The 27,697-nt window shown below is 44.7% G+C and overlaps 2 protein-coding genes across 2 annotated transcripts in view; one reads left to right on the forward strand and one right to left on the reverse strand.

Annotated features, from left to right (window-relative positions):
• Window positions 1-27,697, forward strand: part of LOC134220464 (uncharacterized) — a 135,406-nt gene that overhangs the window by 19,903 nt on the left and 87,806 nt on the right. The gene's annotated exons all lie outside the window — the stretch shown is intronic.
• On the reverse strand, window positions 12,371-14,178 carry LOC134220711 (uncharacterized). The gene is made up of 3 exons (XM_062699813.1): window positions 13,477-14,178; window positions 12,916-13,417; window positions 12,371-12,861 (listed from the first exon to the last, which is right to left on the reverse strand). Exons 1-3 carry the CDS (start codon window positions 14,133-14,135, stop codon window positions 12,415-12,417), a joined length of 1,608 nt encoding a protein of 535 aa, XP_062555797.1. The 5' UTR covers window positions 14,136-14,178; the 3' UTR covers window positions 12,371-12,414.

Below are 27,697 nucleotides of genomic sequence, written 5' to 3' on the forward strand. Positions count from 1 at the left end.
ACTGGGTTCGCCGTAGAGTTGGGCGAGCTCATGGTTCATTCTTCGCCGCCACACACCGTCTTCTTGCACACCGCCAAAGATGGTCCTAAGCACCCGTCTCTCGAATACTCCGAGTGCTTGCAAGTCCTCCTCGAGCATTGTCCATGTTTCATGTCCGTAGAGGACAACCGGTCTTATAAGCGTCTTGTACATGACACATTTGGTGCGGTGGCGAATCTTTTTCGACCGCAGTTTTATCTGGAGCCCGTAGTAGGCCCGACTTCCACAGATGATGCGCCTTCGTATTTCACGACTAACGTTGTTGTCAGCCGTTAGCAAGGATCCGAGGTAGACGAATTCCTCGACCACCTCGAAGGTATCCCCGTCTATCGTAACACTGCTTCCCAGGCGGGCCCTGTCGCGCTCGGTTCCGCCCACAAGCATGTACTTTGTCTTTGACGCATTCACAACCAGTCCAACTTTTGTTGCTTCACGTTTCAGGCGGGTGTACAGTTCTGCCACCTTTGCAAATGTTCGGCCGACAATGTCCATGTCATCCGCGAAACAAATAAATTGACTGGATCTGTTGAAAATCGTACCCCGGCTGTTACACCCGGCTCTCCGCATGACACCTTCTAGCGCAATGTTGAACAACAGGTACGAAAGTCCATCACCTTGTCTTAGTCCCCGGCGCGATTCGAACGAACTGGAGTGTTCGCCCGAAATCGTCACACAGTTTTGCACACCATCCACCGTTGCTTTGATCAGTCTGGTAAGCTTCCCAGGTAAGCTGTTCTCGTCCATAATTTTCCATAGCTCTACGCGGTCTATACTGTCGTATGCCGCCTTGAAATCAACGAACAGATGGTGCGTTGGGACCTGGTATTCACGGCATTTTTGAAGGATTTGCCGTACAGTAAAGATCTGGTCCGTTGTCGAACGGCCGTCAACGAAGCCGGCTTGATAACTTCCCACGAACTCGTTCACTAATGGTGACAGACGACGGAAGATGATCTGGGATATCACTTTGTAGGCGGCATTAAGGATGGTGATCGCTCGAAAGTTCTCACACTCCAGTTTGACGCCTTTCTTGTAGATGGGGCATATAACCCCTTCCTTCCACTCCTCCGGTGGCTGTTCGGTTTCCCAGATTCTGACTATCAGTTTGTGCAGGCAAGTGGCCAGCTTTTCCGGGCCCATCTTGATGAGCTCAGCTCCGATACCATCCTTACCAGCTGCTTTATTGGTCTTTAGCTGTTGAATGGCATCCTTAACTTCCCTCAAGGTGGGGGCTGGTTGGCTTCCATCGTCCACTGAACTGACGTAGTCATCTCCTCCGCTGCCTTGACTTTTACTGCCTGTACTCTCAGCGCCATTCAGATGTTCCTCGTAGTGCTGCTTCCACCTTTCGATCACCACACGTTCGTCCGTCAAGATACTCCCATCCTTATCCCGGCACATTTCGGCTCGCGACACGAAGCCTTTGCGGGATGCGTTGAGCTTCTGATAGAACTTGCGTGTATCTTGAGAACGGCACAGCTGTTCCATCTCCTCGCACTCCGCTCCTTCCAAGCGGCGTTTCTTCTCCTGAAAAAGGCGGGTCTGCTGTCTCCGCTTCCGTCTATAACGTTCCACGTTCTGCCGGGTACCTTGCTGCAGTGCGACCGCCCGCGCTGCGTCCTTCTCCTCCAGAATCTGTCTGCACTCTTCGTCGAACCAATCATTCCGTCGACTTCGACCCATATACCCGACGTTGTTCTCCGCTGCGTCGTTAATGGCTGCTTTGACTGTATTCCAGCAGTCCTCAAGAGGGGCCCCATCGAGCTCACCCTCTTCCGGCAACGCTGCCTCGAGATGCTGCGCGTATTCAGTGGCGACATCAGGTTGCTTCAGTCGCTCTAGGTCGTACCGCGGCGGTCGTCGGTACCGAACATTGTTGATGACGGATAGTTTTGGGCGCAGTTTAACCATCACCAGATAGTGGAAAATCGCTAGTCCCTTTTCGTCGCAGTAGTCTTCGCCGATGGTTCCGGTCCGTACTCTCATGTTGATTGTTCGTTGCTTATGATTTCTTAAAGGCTGGCTTGCAGGGCCTGACACCAAACCCCCTAAATTTCCGGAGGACCATTCCTCCTTATTTCCGGTGGACCATGGTGCACAGTTTCACTTAGAGTCCCTCGCTGGCACTCGGACGATGATCAGCCGCCCCTAACATGGAGAACAGACGCTGTTGTGAGCCGATCCTGACATGGAGAACAGACGCTCAATAAGATTTGCACCTCCGGAGAGGAGCAAACCCCCCCCCTTCCCTGTCAGCATACGACCAAGGGACCAGGGACCAGGGACAATTTCCTTTTTGCTCCGAAACATGTCATGTGACGGCTCTTTCTTCACGATTTTCCATGAATAGGCTCACTGTTCTTATAAAAGTGGTCATTGGGCAGTTTGGCCACTTTTGTGACACCCGAAATGCCCCTAAGGAACCTGTAAAGGAGACAATTTCGTTTTTTCTCCGAAACATGTCACGCGACGGCTCTTTCTTCGCGATTTTCCATAAACAGACTCGCGATTGTTATAAAAGTGGTAATTTGTCAGTTTGGCCACTTTGTTCAGAATCGCTAACGTATTCTTTTCAGAATCCTAAATAAATTCTGTTCAGAAAACCATTCGTTTTTTTTTTTTCAGAATCGCAAACAGATTCTGTTAGGAACCTTCAAAGGATACTATTTAGAATCTCAAACGGACTGGGATGCGAATTCCAAACAAATTATGTTCCGAATCTCAAACAGATTCTTTTCTGAATCCTAAACGGACTCTGTTCAGAATTCTGTACAAAGTCCGAAAGAATTCGTCTCCAAATCTCAACCGAAATTATGTTCAGAATTACGAACGGATCCTCTTTAGAACTCCAATCCAAACGAATTTTGTTTGAAATTTTGAATCCCGACAGATTCGTTTCTGAATCTCAAATAGAGTCTGTGTAGAATACCAGACGGATTTAGTTTAGAATCTCGAACGAATTCTGCTCATAATCCTGAGTGGATGCTTCTTAGCCGAAAGGTGCTGTAGCGAAAAAACAATTTCTCATGTCAAGTCCGCTACTGCAAAAAATGTACTATAGACCTGGGTGCTGCTGATAGAGTCGTTTGTTTTGCTCTCAAGTGAAGGGGTGTTTTGAAAATATTCCCATGAGCCAAAATATTTTGCAGTTACTTAGTTGTCAAACATTTCCCGCTCTTAAGATTTATCTTTTCATGCTGCATGAGGGCGCACAAATGCGCGATAATTATATTTTATTTCTGAGACTGCTGTTGGTAGCGAGCACTAAATACGATATATCGTAAACCGTAACACACTGCGTCAAAGTAATAACCGTGTTAAGGGAAAAAAATATATGTATGTATGAATGCCATCATTATTTTTCATAAACTTTCACACAGTTCTGTTTTTTCTTGAATATCTGAAACATCATAATTCTGCTCCTTAGATTCTCCAGTAAGTCCTGGTTGAAAGTTTACTTTTCCTCCGACTTCAAGACAGCATTACTAGTTCTTTAAACTATTTCTATGTGTGCACATTTAGATTACTCCGAGGCTACTGCAAGTAGCGAAGGGCTAGTAGGATATCGTAAGAGACAATATACGGAATATCAGGTAGAAATGACAGAATGCTTCATTACTTATTCAAAACTCCCATCGCTTGTAACTATGAAACAATCAGCCTTTGGCTTTGATTTTACTCTAAACATTCTAATGAATACCGTAGTTTCACTTGCTTTCATATATGTTCATGATGTCAAGCGTGAATAATAGCGAAGCCTGTTTCTATTTGTTCCTCTTTTGACTGCCGCATCAAAATCAATGACTAGCATCGTCAAAATTCTTGGAAATCTATAATTCCATTGTATTATATTATGTGGGCATAAATGAAACACAAGGTATTCGGTGATACATCATTTACAGCCTTTTGCAAATAGAAGCGACAGTATATAGATACAAAAAGAGCTTATTTTTATCTGAATTTTAAATCTTACTTTTCTTCGTATTGATAAAATTTTCAAATCCAGTTGTCAAGTGATATTGACTTGATATGACTTACTCAGGTGCTCACTTCTGACATGCCATGCGAGGCTGACTTGGGTGCTCGCCCTTTACATACCATGTGAGGCTGACTTGGATGCTCTGCACACTCTACTCTCCTCCACCATCCCTCGAGGTGTCGATAGCGATAGGTACCAACAGTTGTTCTACGTTACGACCCTCCTACCTCGGCATGTACAGTCCATACTAACACCTATGCGCTCACTCTTCTGCCCATGCATCGTAATGGCGACTGAGGTTGCCCCCCGCTGCGACACTCTTACTTCGACATGTAACTAATCAATCACAAGTTAGTCATGCTTGTCGATTGCTGCTCGGCGCGCCAGATTCTCTGCAAGCTGCAGGTAATCTGAGGGGTTGCAGTCGAATCTGTGGTCCACTTCTCCACCGCTTGGCACATCCTCTGGATAAGGGTATCCGGGGTTGTATCCCGCCGCAAACGTCTAGCATAAGTAGCTCTTCTTTCGACGTAGAAACGAGAACATGCGAACAGTATGTGCTCTACAGTTTCGTCATCACCTTGGCAGTCAGGGCAGACGAGGCTCTCCGCGTGCCCAAACCTGTGAAGGTACTGCCGGAAGCAGCCATGGCCTACCTTTAGAAGAGTTATCCCACTCGCACTTCCATCTGACAACTGAAGTCACCCTGATGCGTTCGCGGGCTCCTCTGGTGCCACGTAGCTCGAAACACTCCTCATCTTCCCGGATGACCAGCCCGACTGGCTTCATGCTCGCAATCACGCAGGCTGCATCGTGTGATATCGTGCGGTAGGCAGATATCACTCTGAGACACATCAAGTGGTACGTGCTTTCCAGCTTACGCAGGTAACTGGTTAAGGCTACCTTACATTTCGGGAAAATTTTCCGCCGGATTTTGGTCCCCGTGCATTTTAAATGGGGCCGGGATTTTGATTTTCCGTGCCCAAATCCCGAAAACATCGCATATGCAAAAATGCATGGGGAAAAATTCCGCGAATCAAATTCCCGAGGTGTGAGGCTACCTTTACCCCCAGAGCTCTCGCCCAGGACGGGCCGCCGTACCTAAGATTAGATACGGCAACGCCTGCCAGTAGCCTACGTCTACTGGCACACACCTTGGAACTGTTGGACATCATCCTCGATAATGCCGCAACAGCAGTCGAAGCCCTCTTGCCGCAGTCGACATGGCTGGCGAAGGTCAGTATTCTAGTATTCTAGTAATTTTAGCATAAAATTAGTCATATCTATGTATTTTCATCGCATCCGGAAGGTGTAGCTAGTATTTAACCCAGTAATGAGCTACGTATTCCTGAACAATAAACTTTAACGTTTGTTTTTAATTTTAGGAACAGTCCAAATGCAAATCAAAACTAGAATATACTTGCTGTGTCTAATATTAAATAGGAGAGGTGGATGCCTCCTCCTCCCTAGCCAAGATCTGCCCCCCCCCCCCCATTTTTTTTAAATATTTTGTATAATAAAATTGTTTTATCAATCAGGTATTTTGGTGAAGAATTATTTGTCTACCAAACCTCACCCTCCCCCACACACACGAACCGTGTATTGTGGCGTCAAATTGTTGATTTAGTGCTATTTGTTTAGATGAATGCTAAACAAATGAATGAAAACATTATTTTCATTGATAAATTGTCCTAACAATTGTATTTATTAACTAAATCAAATTCACACGCAAAAATCATCATCCAGTTGTTCAACATCGTCCATTAGTTCGTCTAGTGCTTCAGCGTTTAAATTTTCAGATCTGATCAGATCTTCGAATAATAAAAGTGATGTTACAAAATCTGAATATTCAAGTGATACGTTCTTTCGTATTCTACTACCTACACACTTAGTTTTTATTTCTGCAGCTCGGCAAAAATCCGCACAGCCGTGCGCCAGCAAAATAAAAAACTGATATTCCGGCAAAAATGACGTTTGTTAGCTGATTTTCGGCAAATTATTTGCTGATTTCCAGCAATTTTGACAGAAATCTCGGCAAAAAACATGTTTGCTGGGGCACGGCTGTGCGAATCTCGGTAAAAGTTGACCATTTCGCTGAGATCCCGGTAAAAATATTAAGTGTGTAGATTTATCAAACTTAGGATCACATAAGTTCATAGCTCGAATAAATACGTCATGTAGATTATCAACTCGTGACTCGTGGTACGACATTTTTTAGTATACTAAAGTATAATTTATGTTGGCACCCTGCTGCTTCTTCAGTTAACATACCAAGAGGAGCCGGCGAATGGATTATTATGCTTCCAGCGTGTATAGCGAGTATAGTACTTTATGCACTGTTGCTGGGATTTTATATCAATCATACAAATTAATATACCGCTGATATGTTTCTTTACAAAAGTCATCATTTTTTTAAGATCGATCGGATCTTGGCAAATGATTACTATTAAAATATAACGAAATCTAACAATAAGTTCTTCGTCGATGTCCAAAACTTTGGAAATGCTTTTCGACACACGTTTCCTGTTGTGCTGGCCTGCTCCGTCTGCCCTGGGTTGATCAACTCGTACTTTGAATGCTTCGTACATTTTTTCAGTAACGAGTTTTTTTTAATCAAGATATTTGGACTCTAAATCCTTCGTAATATTTCACTTTTAAATTTCCATCCTGTAGGAAATATGTAATAAATACTCAAAAAGCACTCTTGACTATTTGAGATTCTTTTGGAACAAAAAGTAATACGATGCTCCATATTATCATAAACAATTCTTTTCAGATTTCTTTTCGATTAAATAACTATTGCACAATATATTGTCGCGCATATCTTTTTCTAGAATACCGCGGCGGTCTTACGCTCGCAGGCTCGACTGCGAAGGTAAACGTCAAGATAGCCACCGGGTTAAAGGATAGGGAGAATTTTCCCGCTGAATATATAAACTTTGGGAAAAGTTATCGTAAAAACATTAAAAACTTTTTTGGCCAGTTGGATAGATACAGTTTTTATATGGAATGATATTTTTCGATCTGTTTTTACCCATTTTTAACAAAAATAATAATGAAGTGTGTAACATTTTTTTGGTTTATGCTCGCAGAATCGATAATCGTAATTAACAAAAAAAAATCAATTTTTTTGACCTTGTGCCAAAACGATGCTCATCCGGAGCTATCCGCAGCTGGATTCTCGTCCCGCAGATAGTATAGACCTTAAACTAAAATGTGGTGGTGGTCTCTTAAGACTGCCCGGCCCTGCTTGTTAGTTATAGTCCAACTTAGGCAAAAAAAGACATTTTTTTCAATAATTGCCCATTTTTTACTAATTATTATTAACCGTGCAACCTCAACAATGTATCCTCTTTAAATCTTTGACAATTATCTTTCCAACGGTGTATTAGTTTGCAAAATTGGACAGTTATTCGCTGAGAAAATTGCATTTGTTTGAAATGCATTTTTTCTACAATTTTCACAATTTTTCTAAGTCTGATGTCTGTGGCCCAATGAGCTTTCATCACAGAGGGCTGAAGAAAAGGGGTCCTTCGCACAGGTTGTCGAAACACGCTCTCTTGCTGCTCTTGATGACCTTGTTAAAGGCCAGTTTTGCAGCTCGAAACACTTTACGGCGGTCCGCTCTTTCATCCTCGGTGCGGGCACGTTGCATCCGTCATATAGCCTTGAGGCAGGTTGATCGAAGGGCCGCAATCTTGGGACTCCACCAGTATACCGGGCGTCTGCCATTTCTCGGCAGGGCTTTCCTCGGCATGGTAGCGTCGCACGCGCGTGATAGGACAGCTACCAACGCATCCCCGCTTAGACCTTCAGTGTTGGCTTCCAGTCCCAGGGCCGTGGTTGAAGTGATTGGTTCTCCACCCACGAACCTGACAGGGATCCCCGGACCTCGGATGTTGCACGCCATAGTTGATCTTAAAGCGAATTTCTAAGTTATCACTATGGGTGTAACCCTCGTCCATCCTCCAGTCCAAGTCTGTACCAGACCAGGAATGACAAACGTTACGTCAATCCATGACTCGACCCCGTTCCTTCTAAACGGGATAGCGGAACCATCATTGAATAGCACTGCGTCGACGACCGGCTTACGACCCACTAGGTCAGACGATAGCCTATCGATCATCTGGCTGAACTGTTCTAATGGCCACCTTGATGGGGCATAGCAGCTACAATAGAACACACCAAATAGCCGCCATCCTAAACCCGTCCGCCACCCAATTACCGTAATTGATAGGGACGTTCTACAGGTCGGATAGGGGGCTATATCGGTCCTCGACTCCGAGACCGACTGCCACAGCAGCTGCTGGGCAGTTGCACAGTGGTTCAGATGCAGCTGTGTTACTTGCACGGCTTATTCTTATTCTTCTCTCCGATGGGACACGAAGACCCACCCATGACGTGGTTACAGGCTTGCCTTTTGCTGAGGCACTATGGTGGCTTATCACATTCCTGCGCCTTGTGCCGTTCCTCGCCACAATGACGACACAGGTTGCTACGGTCTAGGCCCTTACAGTTGTAGGACTTGTGTCCAAACTCTAAGCACCGATAGCACCTGTCCACTGAAGGAGGCTGGAGATCGCTTACTGCGCATGCTGACCAGCCGATCTTCCACTTCCCTCGCTTCATTACCTTTTTGGCTTCCGCAACTGGTAACCTACGGTAGGCTACCTGCGTACCAAAGGGACTATCTCTTAGGTGTACAGAGGTCTTCCCGACCTCGGTACCGCACTAGTCTCTGACGGCAGAAACGACGTCGTCCGCGCCCGTGACCTCGTCCAGTTGCTTGCACCGGTGCGTTCAATGTGCAGGAGTTAATTCATCCTTATGATGGCCTATTCAATCCCGCGACAGATCTAAAGCAGGTTTTACGAAGCCCGTCACTCCACCATCATCGTCAGCGACCGTTTTCGACCCCACAGTCCTGCTTCGAGGCATTTTCCCGGCGGTACACGTGGCCGGCCGGAGAGGGCAGCGAACGATAATTCCCGCGCCCTAGGCAGGGTTAGAGCAACGAGCTGTGAGCTAATTAAGAGCAGAAACGAAGAAGTCGACCAACCGTTCCGGTCGTGAACCGGAAACAACCGTAAAAAAAGTTTCCCGGAGCCGGACTCGAACCGACGACCCCAGCGTGCAAGGCGCGGACGGTAGCCTCTACACCACCAAGTGAGGTGACCGTAGTGACAACTACACCCGACGGCTAGATGTCGATGGCGTGAAGCACGACGGTAGCCATCGAATAATCGTTTTTCAGAGTCCGCAGGAGTTAAACTTGCATGTTCGAATATTCCCAAGCGCTTGGTGATGGTTATTTTTGTCCCTAGCCCGAGCGCTAGCGTGACCGCTGTTCATCCAGCCCTACCGTTCGTCCTGTTTACGCGTCGGTAGCCGGCGAAATCTAAATTGCACTCCTATTACCACCCACCGATAGTCGCACCGCACCAGGCATTGAAAGCGTGAGTGAAGCGGATGAGAATTGAGCTTATTCAGTCATAGCATCCTATGTCAGTGAGTGAACAGTAGGGTAGTTCAAATTTCGAAAATATTCGTAAATTCCAACTCCCATACGTCTATCAGTTTCATGTTGGTGATATAAAAGTCCTGGCAAAATATCAAACAATTTGGAGGTGATTTAGGGGTGGCGCAAAAGCATTTTATGTTTATATGGGAATTTATATGGGAAAAAAATAAATTTGTTTAAAGTATCCTACAAATGTCAAATCGTTATGAATTCAAATGTACAACCCCAATCTCTACTTTTGGAATCTATATAAACGAAACCTGTGGTTAACTCATTCGTTTTGAGTTGATTTAAAGGTTTTTTGGACAGAGATAAATGGCTAAAATGGTGCAATTGGCCTCAACTTAGCATAGGCAAATGAACTCAAAATGAATTAGTTATCCCCAGGTTTCGTTTATATAGACTCCAAAAATGAAGGTTGGGGTTGTACATTTGAATTCATAACGATTTGACATTTGTAGGATACTTTAAACAAATTTAAAGTTTTTTTTATATAAATTCCCATATAAACATAAATTGCCTTTGCGCCACCCCTAAATCACCTCCAAATTGCCTGAAATTTTGCCAGGACTCCTAAATCATCAAAAAGAAGCTGATAGACATATGGGAGTTGGAATTTTCAAACATGTTTCAAACCGCCCTAGTGAACAGCCTTGCTCAGATGGATACCAAACAACGATTATAAGCGATCGTTGCTGCGTAAAAAACGATCAACAGAGTTCGCCAAACTTGCTATGGTATCCAGGGAAGCTACGACTGGAGCATTTGTGTTACGCTTGATCTACTAGAATAAAACCAGAACACATCAGGTGTTCTGCTTCATTCACTCTGCTTTCAAATTGGTGTGAGTATCAAAGCCTTCCATGCAGTGTATCAGAATTTTCATAGCGGACCTAATTTTTCTGATGTCTGAAAAAAAAATCTAACAGCCTGTGGTAACAACACTCATTATTAGGTTAATAAGTGATTTGCCGCGCTCAGCTGTCTCCCATTTGTGAGCGATGAAGATCTTTAAACATTGAATCAACGAACGCCATATTTAAATGATCTAGCGATCTAATCTTCAGCGATTGGGCCACAGTAGAGCATCAAGTTGACATGAATTTATCTGATTTTTACTCATGATCTGTTTTTTTTTCAATGCCTGCACCGCACGCTAATGAATTTATCGAGTATGAAGTAAGATAGAGAGAGGGAAGTAAATGTAGAGTAGGCCTAGAAAAACGAATGTTGGTAAAGAAGAGTAGGGTAAAAGATCCAATAGTGGAGGAGCTAAGCACCTTCCAATGCTATTTGATCGATTGCACCAAATTTATACTTTATTTTGCTCACCTTGAGGGTGTATCCGAAAGCTCTTTACCTTTTTAATTTTTTTAATTTTAACTATTGGTGCAAAGGTAAAACAAAAATAAGGTTTTTAGTAATACTTTACTGACATTGAGGGAATTTGCAAGCCGTTTTCTTTTCTTTCGTGTTAGGACATGTCAACTAATTGACCGACAATGCGGGTTGCTGCGATAAATTCATATTTTCTCTAAAAACTATAGTACCACAACTATAGGAACACTCACAACTATTGGATCGTTTACCCTAGATCGAATAAAAATTCCAAATAAAATTGTGTCGAAAATAAACTCTTACACTACAGCTCGAATGTTTTTTGAACCGCTAGTTGATGGGAGAAATCTGATGAGGTAAAAGAGAAAGGATTTTCACGTTTTCGGGTCGTTTTGTTCTGTTTAGGGTGGATTTGATTTTCCAGGGAGGTTGGCCCGAACCCAACCACGGACAGCTTTTCAGTTCAGTCAGCGTTTTGGAGTCAAGTTCCGGTGATAATAATAGCCGCCCTGGCAATAAACTCGTCATCGGCGGAAGTCATCATTCCGAACACGGATTCTTTATTTTCATTAAAGCGACTTACAGTCGTAAAGCCCTACGCTCCCTTGCAACCCACGCGTTTCTCTTCCAGTCATTTGGGAAAACTTATGGGTCTCACAGGCAACGCATAATCGCGGTAGATGGTTTCCCTTGGGAGTGGCGCTTAAGCCATTTTTACTTGAACCCGGGAACTTATGAGGCTAACGGGTTGCAACTTGTAGTCTCATGTATACTAAAGCCGCCAAGTTTATAAATTTCGAATAAAATTTATTTTAACCAAAATTAATGCCATTCCAATCCACAAGCCAATTTCCATCGGTCTTCCAGACACGCTTTGTTATTTTTCAAATCACAAACCATTTTCCAGCGCTTTGTAATTTTCCATATCACAAACCATTTTTCCGTCTTCAAGACGCGCTTTGTGATTTTCCACACCACAAACCATTTTCAGCGGTCTCCCAGACGCGCTTTGTGACTATTCACACAACAACCAATTTTCCAACGGTCTTCCAGACGCACTTCGCGATTCTTCAAACCATAATCCGTTATTTTCCAAACCACAAAATTTCCACTAGTCTTCAAAACACACTGGGGGGCCTGTGCACAACCTAGTTGTAATGTCTTGTTGAAAGTTGGATAGTAACTTTCTGTCTCACATTTGTTTTTTCTCTGTTCTTTTAAAGAAAACTAAAAACCCAAAGTCAAAACAAGCCCCACCCAGCATTAAAGCTTAAAACTAACAAACCACTAAGCAGCAGCAGTAGCTTCAAAATTACTAACTTGTTCACTTTATTTAATTTGGCTGATTTTCACATGTTCCTATTCTGGATATCATATTCGTCCTATTCACAAACTACTTTTTATACTTTACTTAGTGATTTTATCAATATGTATGATGCGTGCATTTTCTTGAACTAATCCACATTACCTCCGTTTTTTTTTAATATTAGTCAACAATTGTTCCACTTGTTGTGAATAACAAAAAAGCTAAAGCAAATCATTTCAAGTTCTTCTTTTCGATAATCATATCTCTAACCACTCTGCGAAGAATTTTCCCTGCAGGCGACAGCGGTAAGCGATCGACGAAAAATACTCCCCCACGAAGACGCTTGTAGTCACCGACTTGTCGATCGACCGCCTTAACTATGTCTTTCTCCTTCAATCGAGAGCCCGATTGAAGTACAACCATTGCCGTCGGCAAATCGGACGAGTGATCTGCCGTTGGAACGCCAGCAACGCACACCTGTTTGACACCGTCGATTTTCAGTATAACTTCCTCCAAATCCGACGGCGATATCTGGAAGTTCATGTACTTGATGATGTCTTTGATGCGGTCGACCACGTAAAGAAACCCATCCGAGTCGAAATAGCCGACATCACCGGTTTTGAAAAATCCTTCATCGTCGCTGGCTTCCACCGTCATTTGTGCATTGTTAAGGTATCCCTGAAAATAGTTGCTCGTATTTCTGATTCAGATTAGTTCCTGTAGAATGGTTACCATGAATTGGTGTTTGAATCTGGCGCGAATTTCCCCTCTTTCATTTGGTCCGAGATTCTGTCCATCGTCATCGACAATTTTGGCAGTCACATTATTGGCTAGCGAACCGACAGATCCAATCTGAAATGGCATCATAGCTGATACAATGAGGCCCACTTCAGAACATCCGTAGATGGGTTTGACGTCAGTGTTTTGGAAACGCTGCGCTAGACTACGCAAGATGTCCGCCGAGACTGGAGCTCCTCCGATGGTCCATCGATTCAATCTGCTGAAGTCCGCCGACTTGTATCTTGGATGATTCTGAACAGCCTCTATGCAAGCTGGTGGAGTAAACGTGTCTTCGATTTTGTAATTTTCAATGACTGAATAGAACACGTCGGCGTTAAAAGACTTCGATGTTATAACGCGTGCTCGGGAGCACAGCAATGATGTGTGTACTGCCAGTAGTCCGGTTAACCAAAACAACTGACTGAAGCTGAAGATCGGTCCCGCGTTCAGTGTTCTATGAATTTAATAATCAATATTTTCAGAAGTGAAATTGCACTCAAGAAAAACACTTACTCCGCGAAAAGTTCAGCTTCGATGAGATGAGCATGCGAATAGCAAACACCTTTTGGTCGACCCGTAGTACCCGAGGAGCATAAGACCGCTCCCATAACAGTCTTCGAATCTCCTAGGTATGGAGCTTCAAAGCTGTCTTCGTCCTCTACTGCAGTCAGAAGTTCTGCCACAGATAAAGCACCTTCGACGCCACTCTCCATTATGTAGACCCTTGGTTTAATACGAATAGCTTCATTAGCCGCCTCCTCCACTGTTTTCCTATTGCTCTCATCACAGAACACAACTTTCGATTGCGTCAAGCGCATCATGTGACCCAAATCATCCTTATTGAATACCGGCGCCAAAGGGTTCACAACCAGCCCTAATATCAAGCACCCAACGTACACCGGAACCACATTGTCAGTGTTGATGCAAGCAAGCGTTACCAAATCACCCTGCTGGTAGCCAAACTTTCGAAGGTTGAGTGCCACGCGGACACATCGTTGCTTCATTTCGGCGCAGCTCATTTCGTATCCTGTGTCGGCATTGATTTGAATAACTTTGGAAGGAGTCCTGGAAAGCATATCCAAAATAATTTTCCCGAGATTTGCTTCGGGATTGAAAATGCCGGGGAGCACTGGACCTGAATAGGTTTTCGTGTCGGAGTTATATTTTGACATATTTGAAGTGGGGTATATTTTGCTACTTGAATCAGGTTGAACGGACGAGATCAAACTGAGCCGCGTATCGATGATGACGCCGGTATTATGCATCACCGGTGATATGTGCCTTTAGAACGTAATTACATATTACACGGCCAAATACGGTTTGAGAATCACTCACGCAATTCCATAAGTGAGTGACCATGAAGTGCATGGAACAAAATAATCCGAGTTGGAACAAAACAGGTGCATTATTTATTGTGTGACAACGATGTCGTCGAATATGACCGAATGCAGTTGATGCATATTGCATTAACAAAACAAGCTCTACTTGGAAAATGCTATGTTAGAATCCAGTACTTTTTTCTCAGTGCATAAAAGCCAGAGGCTCGTCCCATTAGGCAACAGGGAAGACACGCGATCGCAAATGATAGCGAATAAAGTGCAAACAATAGTCCCGCTGCAGTAGACAGCAATTTGCAACATTTGATTGATCGTTGGAACATATTACTCAACTTAAATAATTAATGTGGTTATTATGGGGTACAAATCCCCGATGAAAGACGATGCCGCTATCAGTCATAATGGCTGTTTTAATATGAGATATGTGAACAATATGTCTTCGTAATAGAATTATTGTCGTTCGAAGCATGATATTTCTGCTATACCAATTGAATGAACATGCTGTTTTAGGTAGGTACTTACATTGTCTAGAATCAATTTTCATGGATAATCCGTGGTTTGGGTTGACCTAGGGTTAAGGCAGACATTTTCGCCTTTTCGTCATACTCTCGAGACGCTGTTTTGCCAAATTCATCCGTACCAAATCGTAAGCTCAGAAGAATCTTTCTGCTTAAGTGGAGTTTTACCAAATGGACGTTGGTTTAAAGCCCTACGACGATGGACGGAAATACATGCCGTGTCCCTTTTTGCCATTATGTAATTTCTTTGCATCCACAAGCTTTGTGCGAAATGGAACGAAATCAAAAATAAAGTCCTGAATGATCCACCTACCGGTGTGGGTGATTTTCCCGTGCATTAAACATAATAAAAACTTGAGAGGGAATTTCTTCGCGTGTTTTTTTTTTGTTGCATACAAATCGTATTTGGTTATAACTTCTGATTCCATGGACAAATTTGACCCATTTTAAATAGGAAACAATATGACAAGATTCCCCGTCGAATGCAATTTGTCAATTTGCCGTGCAAACGCATCATTTCAAAGAAGGGATCATATCATCCATTGCCTTAAACAGAGAAAATGCCCAAAATGAAAGGAGTAATCATATCCTCTCTTGCCTTCTGCTGAGGAAATGCATCCTTTTAAAGTAGGGATCATGTCTTCCTTGCCTCAAACCGACCAAATGTCCAGATAAAAAAATAGAATTAGGTAGGTATATCCTCTCTTGTCTTCTAACGGGGGAATGCATATTTTGAAAGAAGCAATCGTGCCTTCTATTGCTTTAAACCGAACAAATGGATTAACTGCGGTGTTATATGGCACCGGAGTCAACCCTTGCATGGACCTCACTGTTTACAAAGGCATCCATGGGATCACAAGAGGCGACTATCTACAACAGGTAGACATAACGGCCTGGATGGGGGACCCTTTTAACATGGAAACAAATTTTACAAACAATGAAGGAGCAGGCGGGGCGAATGTTTTCGCAAAGAGTGGAAAGCTGCTCCGATCTCCAGTGATGTCGCAGGTAGCAGTAGCGAGTACCAGTAGTACGGCCAAGACGGCTGAGAACCAGGTAGGCCAACAGGAGCTAGGATCCGGGAATAGGATGTCCACCCAAAAATCGAAAAGTAGTGCTACTCAGGAGGAGCTACAACTTGGGGGCAAAACATACTTTTGCATATAAACGATAAAGACGGATCCATAAAAAACTGTTAAACGATCCATAAATAACATCTGAATGTTCCTTAAAATGCTGCTATAAATCCATAAAAAAGTTAATGAGATTTCATAAAGAATAATTTTTCGATCCATAACTAAGCTAAAATTTAGCAATAAATTGGAAAATATGTTCCATTAACATGTCAAGAAAAACAATACAATTCTTGCTATTTTCCCATGAAAATATGACAAATGATCCATAAATCTTTAGAAAATGATCCATAAAAAACTATATTTTGATCCATAAAACTTCAAATTTGCGCATTTTTTTATCGTGATGATGATCCATAATTTCAGTAATATTATCCATAATTTTAGTCATATGATCCATAATTCTGGCCATTTGATCCATACTTTTGGTGATATGATCCATAAATGTTGATAAATGATCCATAGATTTTATAAAATGGGTGTCATCAGGATATAAATTGCGCAAATTTGAAATTTTATGGATCAATATATAGTTTTTATGGATCATTTTTCAAAGTTTTATGGATCATAAAAATATTCTTTATGGAATCTCTCGAACTATTTTATGGATTTATGGTAGCGTTTTATGGAACATTCAGATGTTATTTATGGATCGATTTTCATTTTTTTATGGATCGTTTTTCCACATTGAACGGTGCAAAGTAAGGGCTGCCACAACTTGGGAGGTCCAACCTGATGGAGGTGCGGAAGCGAGTCAAAGAGCTCTATGACTTCGTGAAGGACAAGCACAATGTTCACACGAAGATCAAACTTCTAGTGACGAGCATCAAGTCCGCCGTTAACGCTACTCAGCACGAACAGAACGCGCTCAAAAAAAGAGCGGAAGTTAAGGCACTGCAAACACCAATGAGCTTCCGGAATACTAGCACGGAGAAGCAAAGCAGGGACTCTCCAGGAGAGCAGGAATTCCCGAAGAAGCAGTGGAACGTGCAAGATTGTGCTAGCGTACTGAAGGAAGACGTCAAGAACGGTGATTGGCAAACCGTGGAAAGTCAGCGGAAGAAGAGAAAGAAGGAGAAGGAGAACGTGGAAAAAAAGAAGGAGCATGTGCTCAAGGACTTGGGTGAAAAAGTGGTGAGGACTAGGCGTACTCAGAAAGGGGAATTGCTGTTCGAGCTGAAGAAGGATCCCACGATCAAGAGCTCGGTCTTCCGGGAGCTCATTGTCAATTCCTTAGGTAGTGAAGGAAACGTAAGAGCTTTAACGCAGGAGGCAGTGGTCGAGTGCAGAGACCTGGACGAGATCACTACGGTAGACGAACTGAGGGATGCAATGACCTCACAGTGCACACTGGGCGAAGTTCAAATGACCATTCGGCTGAGGAAAGCGTACGGTGGTACACAAATAGCAGCCAGTAGATGCTGCCAACAAAATGGTGCATTTGGGCAAGGTGAAAGTCGGATGGTTCATGTGTCCATTGAGACTCACCCTCGAATCACCAAACAGATGAAGCGATGCTTCAAATGTATGGCGTTTGGACACCATGTGCGAAACTGCAGTGACCCGGACAGATCCGGTCTTTGTAAGAAATGTGGTGGAGAAGGACACGTTGCTAGGGACTCCACGAAGCAACCAAGATGCCTGCTCTGCAAACCGGAGGACGGAGACGACCATATGACGGGTGGCTTCCAATACCCTGCCTACAAGAAGGCGATGGCGGGTCGAGATTAATGGAGATCAACCAGTTGAATCTCGATCATTGCGACACCGCACAGCAGCTGGGGTCCACGACGTTAGGCATAAGTACGTTAGGCATAAGTACGTTAGGCATAATGGACGTTAGGCATAATGTACGTTTGGCATAATGGACGTTTGGTATAATTCTGCCTTCTTTAAGTCATGAGCTGTTTTTTGGATAATTTTATCCCTAACGTCCATTATGCCTAACGTCCATTATGTCTAACGTACTTATGCCTAAAGTACTTATGCCTAACGGGGTATACCCCAGCAGCTGTTGTGGCAGTCGACAACAGAAGCAATGTGCGACGTGGCAATTATTGCTAAGCCGTACCGGATTCCTTCTGACAACGGCAACTGGGCGGCAGATGCTTCGGGGATTGTGGCTATCCAAGTGATGAGCAGATTTCCTATCCAAGAGATGGTAGACAGCTCAAGCGAGGGTTTCGTAATCGCCAAAATTAGCGGGATCTTTGTGTGTAGCTGTTACGCACCCCCAAGGTGGGCTTTGGAGCAGTATAACCGGATGCTGGACTCACTCACGGAGAAGCTGATCGGCCGAAAACCGGTGATCATCGGAGGCGATTTCAATGCTTGGGCAGTGGATTGGTGAAGCAGACTGACTAACGCCAGAGGTTACAGTTTGCTGAAGGCGCTGGCTAAGCTGGAAGTAAGATTGGGCAACGAAGGTACCGTTATTACATTTCGCAGAGATGGCAGGGAGTCCATCATCGATGTCACGTTCTACAGACCGTCGATGTCGAGGAACATGAACTGGAGAGATTGTGAAGACTATACCCAAAGCGATCACCAGGCGACCCGATATAGTGTTGGAACACGAACGCCGACGGTACGATGGGAGATAAGGTCTAGTTGGCGAAGATGGAAGACGAAGGGCTTCGATAAGGATCTTTTTATCGAAGCACTACGAGCAGACAGCGACGCTACAAACCTTGACGTAGACCAGCTGACGGAAACGTTAGCGAGGGCTTGCGATGCGACGATGCCGAGGAAATTGGAGCCAACGAATAGCCGGTGGCCAAGTTACTGGTGGAACGAAAATCTTGCCAACCTTCGCGCTGCCTGTCTCAGAGCTAGGAGACACTCTCAGAAATTGTCAGAGAGGAGCGAAAGATAGTTTTCCGTGAAGCTAGAGCGGCTTTCAAACGGGCGATCCAAATCAGCAAGTCCAACTACTTCAAGGAGTTGTGCCGAAAAGCTGACGCTGGTTCTTGGGGTAGTGCTTATCGAGTCGTAAGAAAGAAGATCAGGGCTCCTGCGACGCCAGCCGAAATGTGTCCGGACAAGCTGAAGATCATCGTTGACGGTCTCTTCCCGCAGCATGATTCTATGAGGTAGCCGCCTACACCGTACGCAGATGAAGACGGAGTAACAATTGCAAGTATGCAAGTCTCCAACGACGAGCTGTCATCAGTGGCGAAAGGTCTGAAGATGAAGAAAGCTCCGGAATTCCAAACGTGGCTCTAAAAACTGCGATACTGGCGTTTCCAAATTTTGTTCAGGATGGTGCTGCAGAAATTCCTAGCAGATGATAACTTTCCGGATAGGTGGTAGATCCAGAAACTAGTGCTGCTGCTGAAACCAGGGAAACCGCCGGGGAATTCAGCATCGTATAGGCCCATGTGCCTGCTGGATACACTGGGGAAGCTTCTTAAAAGGATTATCCTTTTTTTTTCCTCGTTTGTCGGGTGAAGATCACTGCGTCCAGATTTTAGGACTATTGTGATATACCCTTTTGCTGTGAAATACGCAAGTTATCTCAGTAACATGTGTGTCACTGAGATACCTTGGTATCGACTGAACTCAAGACCATATATTATTGATGAATAGAGATCCTGAGTTACAGTATGTGACTCCCCCATTCTGGCGAGACTAGCTTTATGAAGCCAACCACGTCCTTGGGGGATAAGATCCATATGTCAGCAGGCCCTAAAAAGGGCTTGCTGAGAACTTTGAACCTACGTTGGGTGAGTGCACTGCAATAGCAGAGGATGTGTTCTGATGTTTCTCTCTCCTCGTCACAGAAGCGGCAATTTGAGGTTTGGATTGCTCCGATCTTTTGTAGATGGTATCTGCAGGGGCAGTGTCCAGTTATTAGACCGGTGTAGATGTTGAGATCCCTTTTGTTGAGACCTAATAGTTGTTGGGTTTTCTTGGGGTTAATCGTTACGAGCCTTTTGGATTGGCTCGTATGGGGAAGTGCATTCCAGTTTGATGTGATTTGACTGACCATATATTTGTTCAGTTCCATTTTTACAGAGCAGTCTGAGATCCCGCAGAAGGGCTCAGGGCCAATGAACCTTTCATTAGATCCATTCCTGGCTAGCTCATCAGCAATCTCGTTTCCCTCTAGACCCGTATGTCCTGGGATCCAATATAGGTAGACTCGATTGCGTATGGATAAGTTTTCAAAGCCAGAATGCATTCCCACACTAGCTTTGAGTTACAAGTGTAGTTATTAAGCGACTTAAGTGCCGCTTGGCTGTCAGAGAAAATACATATTTTTGCAAATCTATACTTTCTCCTCAGGCATAATAACACGCATTCTAATATTGCATATATTTCCGCCTGAAATACTGTGGGCCACTGTCCTAAGTGGACAGAAATTTTTGTTGTAGGGCCATAGATTCCGGATCCTGTCAGATTATTCATTTTCGAACCATCTGTGAAGAAATTTATAGAGCCTGTTGGAACGCTGGGTCCACCTCCTTCCCACTCCTGGCGGGAAGGAATGAACACATCGTAAGGTAAGTCATAATTGAATACCGTTTCCATCCAGTCACTACAAATTCCTATTGCGGGATTTATGGCAAATTCATTTAATATGCTGAGGTGACCCGTAAGGTCTCCCGACAGCAGTGTTTTTGTTCTCTTTAACCTTAGAGCACTTTTTTCCGCTTCCAGCTTTATGAATTGATCTAACCGGGGCAGGTGAAGCATTGCGTCTAGGGCCAAAGTGGGTGTACTACGAACTGCACCAGTGATGGCTATGCAAGCGGTGCGTTGGATTTTGTTGAGCTTAGCCCTTGCAGCAGCCTCATTAGTTTTAGGCCACCAGACAAGGGAAGCGTAAGTTGTCCTGGGACGGACAATGGTTTTATATATCCACATGATCATACTTGGTTTTAGGCCCCATCTTTTACCAAGGGTTTTTGAACAAACCCAAAGTGTATTGAGACCTTTCTGCACAACTGATTGGAGATGAGAGTTCCAATTAAGCTTTGCGTCGAGTATGACACCTAGATATTTTACTTCACTTGAATAAACTAATTGTGTTTGATTCAAGAAAAGGGTTTCAGTTGTACCTTTCTCCGTTTGGTGAAAGGGATAATGGAAGTTTTTGTAGGATTTATGCCTAGTTGATACTTTTGACACCAGGAAAAAGTGTGATTTAGGAGCAGATTGCATTCTTTCCACGATAACACTTTCGAATTTGACTCGTACAATAATGACAACGTCATCAGCATATCCAACCACTTCGAAGCCTCTTCTCTCTAAGCTGTCTAGAAGCTCATCCACCACCAGTGACCACAACAAAGGAGAAAGCACTCCGCCTTGCGGACACCCCTTGTTGCTTTAACAGTGATGTATGAACCGCTAAGCTCAGAGATTTTCCGATTAGCTAGCATAGCATGTACCCAGGTAACAATGCATGGGTCGAATTTTCTCCTCAACATTGCTGACCCTATAGACGAATAAGAAGCGTTATCGAATGCGCCCTCAATATCAAGAAATGCTACAAGAGCAATTTCTTTTGCATTAAGTGTTTTTCGATTTTTGAACTACCGTATGTAGTGCCGAGATCGTAGATTTTCCACTTTGATAAGCGAATTGGTTTTTGACAAAGGCATTGCTTTCATAAATTTGTGATTTATGTACTCGCATAGTACCTTTTCCATAATTTTGAGCATTACAGAGGATAAACTTATCGGCCTGAATGCTTTGGGGTTGGTTTTATCTCTCTTGCCTGCCTTCGGAATGAAGACAGCCCGGATTTGACGCCAATCGTTAGGCATGTGCCCCAAAATCAGACTCACCTTAAAAATCTCAACCAAGGGTGGAACCAGTGTTTTCTCCTCTTTTTGGATCAACGCTGGAAATATTCCATCCATGCCAGGAGACTTAAATGGCTCGAAAGATCTCACAGCCCTCTCAACCCTGGCCCGAGTGAAAGCTTCCTTTGCAACCTTTATTGCGTCTTTTTAGACCCAGAAACCCATGATTGGATCTCTTGTGGATCTGAGACAGCAATTCCAGTGCCTTGGTCGCCGATGCTCGACTCAGGGATTGAATCAGGGAAGTGGATCTTTAACAATTCGCTCAGTGTATCGCTAGGCTCTACAGTGAGCGAACCATCCGTCTTTCGGAGGCTACCCACACCATTGGAGTGGTCTTTTGAAAGAGTTTTTGGAGCCTGGCCACTACGGGTGTATTCTCTATGCTTTCACACATTAGAATCCACGATTTCCGTTTGGCTGACCTTATTTCTTTGTTGTAATTCGTCAGGGCCTTTCTGTATAGGCTCCAATCGCCGGTTCGCTTAGCACGATTGAACTCCCTACGCGCAGTTTTCCTAAGCTTCTCAAGAGTTTTATTCCACCATGGAACGTCTCTACTCGAACTAGTTGATTTAGTTGGACAGCTCTCTTGGTAGGCGTTAAGGATTTTGTTTTTAATGGATTTGGACGCATCTTCCAATTGTGTTATGGACTTGATGTGACTTTCTATGATGTACTCTTCGGATCGTAGGATAGCTGAGTAGGATTCCCAATCAGTTTTCTTAGGATCTTTAAACGTTTTTTCCATCGTTAGACCCCTTCCCATTCGAAGATGATGTGTTTATGGTCTGACATTGATATTTCTTCAGAAACATGCCAGTTTTTTATTTTATCAGAGATAGACCGACTACATAGAGTCAAGTCCAAAACTTCCTGACGAATGGAGTTTTCAAACGTGGGCTTGTCACCAACATTACAAATGTCAATGTTCTTGGAAGAGAGAAACTGTAACAGGTACTCACCTCTGGTGTTTATATTGGTACTTCCCCATACGGTGTGATGTGCATTTGCGTCGCACCCTATGACGAAGGGGATGTTGTGTCGGTGGCTGTAGGCTACGAGCGCAGCTATTTCTGGAGGAAGTATGCCGAGACCACCAAGATCTCTCTACTCCCTCTGGCGGAAGGTACCTCCATCCTGACCGCTACGATGTCCCTTTTTATGAATTCTGAGATTGGAAAGTATTTACAGTTGTTATGTAATAAAATAGCCGCTCTAGGAGAAAGCTGGCTGTCATCATATACCAACTTACATGAGTGTTGTGGAATACCTTGTATTCTGGATTTATTGACCCATGGCTCTTGAATGAGGGCCACGGTTAAATTCTCTTTGGTGAACCTCCGACAGAGCACACCCGTGGCGCTCTCAGCATGGTGGAGGTTCACTTGCAGAACTTTAGTCGCCATTTCCGGGGTTCCCGCTTTTTTCCGGACGACGACTGTCCGGCTTTGGATGTTGCGGATCATCAGGATGTCGTTTGGGTTTTCTCTCTTCCCTGTAGCAACCTGGCCCGCCAGTTTCGCCTCTGTGGTCAAACTGTCGCTTTTTGCACCCCCTTTGCCCTGTTTAGATACCTTTGGTTTGGTACCACTAGAGCAGGGGGTCGCATGTAAGCTTCGAGCTTTTCCTTTAGAGGCGGACAGACTAGCCTTTATGGTGCTTTTGGGGTGAGATTTACTAACCTCGCCCGAACCGAAGGCTTCCTCAGATTTCTCTTGGGTCGGCCTTCCAGTTAGCCGAACCTCGCCCGAACAGGAGGCCTCCTCAGATTGCTCTTGGGTCGGCCTTCCAGTCGGATTGGCGGTAGCGGCAGTCGGTTGATCTGTAATCTTCCTTAGTTGGATTTCACCAAATCGGTAGTTGAGGGTGTATTTGGACTTCTTCAACTTTTCCATCGACGCACCCTCTACTGTGAAGATCCATTCAACATGAATATCTTTCAGAATGGATCGTTTCACAATACGCCAATTAGTTGTTGTGATGTCATTTTGGCTTTCTATGAGAGCCTTTATTCGGTCGTCATCATAGCTGGAGCTTTGTGGGAAGAATGCTCGGACCATCTCTCGACGTGGAATCGCCACTTCGTCCATTGCCATCAACTCTGCACCTTCCCAGGGTTTCATGGATGGGGATATTCTCTTTAACCACTCAGCAGTCTCTTGATCCTTACAGATTAGAACCATGTAACCGGACTTGTAGATGAGGTTTTTGAATTTGGGTTTTATTGGCTCGTTTCGCTGTTGAACTACTCTGAGCAGGAGTGCTTCTTGTAGAAGGTCTAGCTGGGCTGTAGTGAGTTGGACGGTGGGAAAGTCTTTGGGTATTATCCTGACCTTCACGCTTTTGGCCATATCACTGTAGCTGATACCAGCTGTTTTCCTCATGGGTGGGTTTTGTTGTCCAGACACGTTTTTCTGAGGCGCGCGGTTTGAGGACTGTTGGGCGCGCTCTCTCGGATCCAGATGGTGCTTCACCTTTTTTGTTTGGGGTCCTCTGTGGCGGATTTGTCTAGGTCGTTTCTCGAGCGTTTTGAGGAAGTGGGCTCGCTCTCCTTATTCAGGATTATGGACAAGGCCTCATTCCGGTCTTTTCCCTTCTCCCGGAGAGTTCTAAGCTGCTTCCTCTGCGAGCGTGTGAGTGTGGGGATTTTCTTTCTCGGAGCACCCTTGGCTTCCGTAGAACCCTTGTTATCTTCGGATCCTTTGCTACTTGCTAAAGATTTTTGGGGGTTGATGATGATCCTTATACCATCATCTTCGTTATCTTCCATGTCCAACAGGTTGGAGTCGGTCGATGAGGGGTTGTAGATCTGGATCAGCTTTGTCGAAACATGTGCTGCTCCGGGAGATAGGCGTTGAGGGGCAGGATATTTCCATCTTCTCCTGCGAACTACTGAGTAGCTGGTCTTCGGTAAGGCCAAGCTGACTCAGAGTATTCTCCACTTCGCTCTCACACGACTGAGAGAGGCAGTCGTCACCTTGAGGGTTGTTTGTAGAATTTGTACTCATTTTTGGTCCCACGAGTAGCTAGGGAAATAAATGTCCGCTGCACCAGTGCCCCGCCGTAGTGCAGTAAGGGCTGCTTACTGGGGTGTTCGCCCTGGTGCACCCCAGGCTCCGTTCGCGGTTGAGCATGTTTAGAACCTCAACCATTCAGCCCTCAGCACGGGTCGCATGACACCTTGGCATTGGGGTTTATCCATTTTTGCTTTACACGATGGCCATGAATAACAGCCATCGCAACCTTCCTCCTTTACCAGGGCTTAGGAACTGTAGCTCAAGTTCTCAATAGTTTCACAATCTTTCGGACATGCAACTACAGCGAACCATCATTGCTAGCGGAGTTAAGCGGAGTTAAGGATTATCCTTAATCGGCTGACGCAGTTCACGGAGGGCGAGACCGGCTAATCGGAAAAGCAGTTTGGATTCCGAAAAGGCAGATCGACGGTGGATCCAATCAGGACGCTCATTGAAGTTTCAGAGAAAGCGTCCAAGAAGAGGAGGCGCGGCAATCGATTCTGCGCTGTAGTAACGATTGACGTCAAAAACGCTTCTAACAGTGCCAGCTGGGAGGCCATCGCCGCAGCGCTGCACGGTATGCGAGTTCCTGACTACTTGTGAAGAATCCTTGAAAGTTACTTCCAGAACTTCGCAGAAGTCGATTAGGGTTACGGCGGGTGTTCCGTAAGGATCCAACGCTGTGGAACATTATGTTCAACGGAGTTCTAAAACTGAAGTTGCCCAAAGGCGTGAAGATCTTCGAATTCTCGGACGATGTCAAAGTGTTACGATAACCGTAGAGTCGTTGGAAGAAGTAGAAATTCTGGTGGCGGAAACGACCGACACAGTTGGATGAATGGACGAATTGAGTCAAGCTGCAGCTTGCTTAACACAAAACAGAACTGATGCTGGTTAGCAACTGCCGAGATATCCAGCGGATGCAGATTACCGTAGGAGGGCACAACGTACCGTCCGTGCTGGCTTTGAGGCATCTAGGAGTGATGATCGACGACCGGTTGAATTTCAACACCCATGTGGACTATTCCTGCGAAAAGGCGGCTGAAATGGTCAGTGCGTTTGTAAGGATCATGCCGAATGTAGGTGGTCCTAAAAGCAGCAGTAGACGTCTTCTGGCATCAGTATCATCCTCGATACTGAGGTACGGAAGTTGAACAACGTGTTTCGACTAATGAGCGTTCGAATCGCGAGTGTGTACCGAACCATTTCGTCGGAGGCAGTTTGCGTTATCGCAGGGATGATTCCAATCTGCATAACCCTAGCAGAGGATATCGAGTGTTACCAACGGAGAGATACCAGAAATGTGAGGAAGACGGTGAGACTGGACTCAATTGTGAAGTGGCAGCAGGAGCGGGACAATGCGGATAATGGAAGGTGGACCCACCGGCTCATCCCCAATGTGTCGACGTGGGTGAATAGGAAGCATGGAGAGGTGAACTTTTATCTTACACAGTTCCTGCCCGGACATGGCTGTTTCCGCCACTATCTGCATCGGTGTGGCCATGCGTCATCGCTTTTGTGCCCGGCGTGTATCAACATAGAGGAAACTCCAGAACACATGGTATTCGATTGCCCAAGGTTTGCGGAAGTACGTGAAAGAATGCCTGCCCTACGGGCGGACAACATCGCAGAGCAAATGTGTCGCGATGAAGATACGTGGAATGCGGTAAGCAGAGTCGTGACGCAAACACTGTCAGAGCTGCAGCGTCGATGGAGAATGGACCAGCAAATAAGCGTCGGTTTGAAGGAAAATCCATCACGAACCAGAAGTCTTCTGCCAACCGGAATCGTCGGACCGACTTCGGCACTCGATCTGCCAACCTGCTGAAGAAAGAAGAAGGAAGTGCTTCGGGTACGTAGGACACCGCGCGTCAGTGCGGACGTCATCCACCACCGGAACTGTTGGACCACCTCTGCAACCCGAAGACGAATTTCAATTTATTAAAAATTCAAAATAACAACGCGTTCCTTCATTTTTCAGTTTATTTTCATGCATCAAAATAAACGTAAATTTACAAAATATGCCTGGCTTTGGAGAATATATTAAGATCAGCCTGGGATGAATACTAAGTAAAGTTTCAGCGTTTGCTCAAAACTCATTGCTTTGTGGTTGCTCAAGAATACGTATATACGATAACATGTTGCGATTCCGCTTATTTAATGCTATTTTCTTCTACCAGCATCCACAAATTACGTAACGCTTAGAAGAGGGAGGGGGGTTGGTCAAAGTGTGACAATCCATACAAAAAATGTAATTGATTCATACAAAAAGTGTGTCATAAGGAGAAGGGGGCTTGCCAATGGCCAATTTTCGCGTTACGTAATTATTGGATCTTCCCTATGATTTAAGTGCTTTTCTCCTACCAAAGAGAGAAAGTCATAATGGCACCGGCCATCACATGGCCGTCAAGAAAGAGAACATTTCAATCTGTTCCATGCCGGCACCGCAATACATAATTTTTCTCGACACTGAGATTCAGTTTTGCATCCAAAATACACCGTCATTATCGCCACATTCCAAACACGCCTACTGTATCGCAAATCAGTCCATCAAAACAAAGTGAAAGACTTCGCCCTCTCTTGCGTAATTGTTTGATAAGCCGTCGTCCGGGTACCTACCTAAATGTGGAATGAGGATATGCCCACTTAATGACCCCACAGTATCAATCAATCAACTCGCCACGAGAAGGAACAAGCCCACCTGCTTCCAACCTTCTTCACAAGTCGCGTAGTCGTTGTCGTAGGCTGGCCTCTAATTCTATGCAATAAACCAGATTATACAATTAAAAACAAAAGCATTAAACACATCGATCATGTTTCAGGCATAGACCTCTTATTTAGCTGTTAACTACACCCGGGGTCCACCTCCCCATGGCCCATCTACGGCTGTTGTAAGCATTGACTTTGGTCTCT

The sequence above is a fragment of the Armigeres subalbatus genome, chromosome 3 (genome assembly GCF_024139115.2).
Source record: "Armigeres subalbatus isolate Guangzhou_Male chromosome 3, GZ_Asu_2, whole genome shotgun sequence".
NCBI classification, from domain to species: domain Eukaryota; kingdom Metazoa; phylum Arthropoda; class Insecta; order Diptera; family Culicidae; genus Armigeres; species Armigeres subalbatus.